The sequence below is a fragment of the Mesitornis unicolor genome, unplaced genomic scaffold (assembly GCF_000695765.1).
Source record: "Mesitornis unicolor isolate BGI_N332 unplaced genomic scaffold, ASM69576v1 scaffold20650, whole genome shotgun sequence".
In the NCBI taxonomy this organism is placed as follows: Eukaryota; Metazoa; Chordata; class Aves; order Mesitornithiformes; family Mesitornithidae; genus Mesitornis; species Mesitornis unicolor.
Window position 1 is genome coordinate 10,458 of NW_010156482.1, and position 1,821 is coordinate 12,278.

Here is a 1,821-nt window from a genome sequence, read left to right on the forward strand (position 1 = left end):
TCATTCCCGTAGCTAAATTGGGAGAGGCTGGGGTTGCCAAACCACCCCCACTGGGCGCGCCCGCTGGTTTCGGCGCCCACGCCACGCGTGACCGGGTTTTAGCGGAAATGCCCGGCGTTGTCCTGCACGGAAATTGGGCCACCCCGCTCCCCGAAAGCCACCCGCAAACCGGGATGAGGCCACGGCAGTCAAAGCCCGAGCATCCTCCGGCACGGGCGCACCTGCACGATGATGAAATACCAGAGCACGTGGATGTCCCAGAAGTAGCCGAGGCCGAAGAGCGCGGTGAAGAGCCCGCTCAGCACCATCCCCCCCGACAGGTAATAGCGCAGGGGAAGGCGCTCCCCAAAAATGCCGCTGCGGAGAGAGGGGAGAGTGCGGATGGGCAGTGAACCCCGGGCGTCCCGTTAGCATAACCCCAGCCCGATGGAAACCAGTGTCCGGGCAGACTGGGGCAAACTGGTGTGGGTGCCGGGTACCTGATGAACATCCCGATGGCGTAGGCCACCAGGAAGGCGTTATCCAGCGCCCCAAAAAGCTCCTTGTAGTTGTCCCCATCTGGGAAAGAAAGATTAGGAGCGCTGGTTCATCCCTGTCCTCAAATCCTCCTCCCCAGGGTTGCGGGGGCTCTTGGCCATCAGCACTGGGACCGTGTCCCAATTTCGCCACCTGCTGTTGCCCTTTGGCCCGGGGCACGGGGCGGACATGCGCTGCTTAATTACCTCCGGGTGCCTAACGAGCAGCCGGCCCCTTGCCAAAAACCTCCGGCCCTGACCTGGCTCAGGGCACAGGGGGACCCCATTGGGTTTCCCGGTGACAGGGGGGCTTATTCTTACCAAAAGGTGCCCAACTGCACCACGTGCTGCTGTTGGAGTCGTTGTGAGGGTTGGGGCCCAGGGCTGAGCAGTTGGGGTGCAGCTGGCTCTGGGGAGGGGGGAAAGGAAGAGAAGGGGTGAATTCGGCTTCCTTGAGGACGCCCCTGTGTCCCCGCGTCCCCTCTCGTGGGGCGAGGGTGGAGCTAACCTTGACGATGCTGATGGGTTTTCGGGAGAGGTGGTAGCTGGTGTAGCAGAGGAAGGTCAGCACCAGCGTCAGTCCCCGGTACCTACAGTGAGCGGAGGGGTCAGGAACGGGGATGGGGGTCCTGTCACACCTCCAAAATTCGTGCTTTTTTGGAAAAGAATAGCGGGTAAGGGGGAGGTGAGAGCCGCCACTGTTGAATCTGCTTGGGTGCGGGTGAGAATTTAGGATGCACACAGCTGTGAGGCCCTAGAAATGGGGAAAAACGGGGTCGTTTCTGCTCATTTCCCCTGCAAAACCCCCCCCCACGGGGCCGAGTCATCGTCATTGCCGGTGTTAAAGAAACAAGCTGGGGAAAGAAAAGCACCAGGGGGAAACCTGCTCCGGTTCCTTCACCCCACAGCGACTTTCTCCCTGGGGCTAAATGAAGGAAAATGGGGCTGGGGGTGCTGCGTCTGATGGAGAGCGCCTGGAGAATCCCGACTGGGATGCAGCACCCTGCAGAGCGGGACCAGCATCTCCGGGGACCGATCCTGCTTTTTGGGAGGGTTTTATGGCAGCACAGGGGATGCAAGTGGTTGGAGGGGGAGCAGCATCACGGGGTTGCTCGGAGTTTAGGAAAAAAAAAAAGAAATCGGGGGTTTTTTTTGCAGTTTTAGCCCTTTTTGCAGTTTCACTTCTTCCCAACGCTGCAGCAGTTGCAGCCACCTCACAAACGCAGGGGTGCCAGCTCCGAGGCTGCACCGCAGCTGAAAAATTGCCGGTTCCTACCCCAAAAAATAACTATACCCCCCCCAAAAA

General features: G+C 59.8%; 1 protein-coding gene across 1 annotated transcript in view; it reads right to left on the reverse strand.

Moving 5' to 3' along the window:
* SLC37A2 (solute carrier family 37 (glucose-6-phosphate transporter), member 2) overlaps window positions 1–1,105 on the reverse strand; it is a gene marked incomplete at its 5' end in the record, with an annotated part of 6,299 nt that extends 5,194 nt beyond the window's left edge. The window contains 4 exons of the mRNA XM_010193372.1: window positions 222–357; window positions 480–558; window positions 837–924; window positions 1,024–1,105. Coding sequence (XP_010191674.1) covers window positions 222–357; window positions 480–558; window positions 837–924; window positions 1,024–1,105 — 385 coding nt within the window. The remainder of the gene's footprint in view (window positions 1–221; window positions 358–479; window positions 559–836; window positions 925–1,023) is intronic.
* Between the last annotated feature and the right edge of the window lie 716 nt (window positions 1,106–1,821).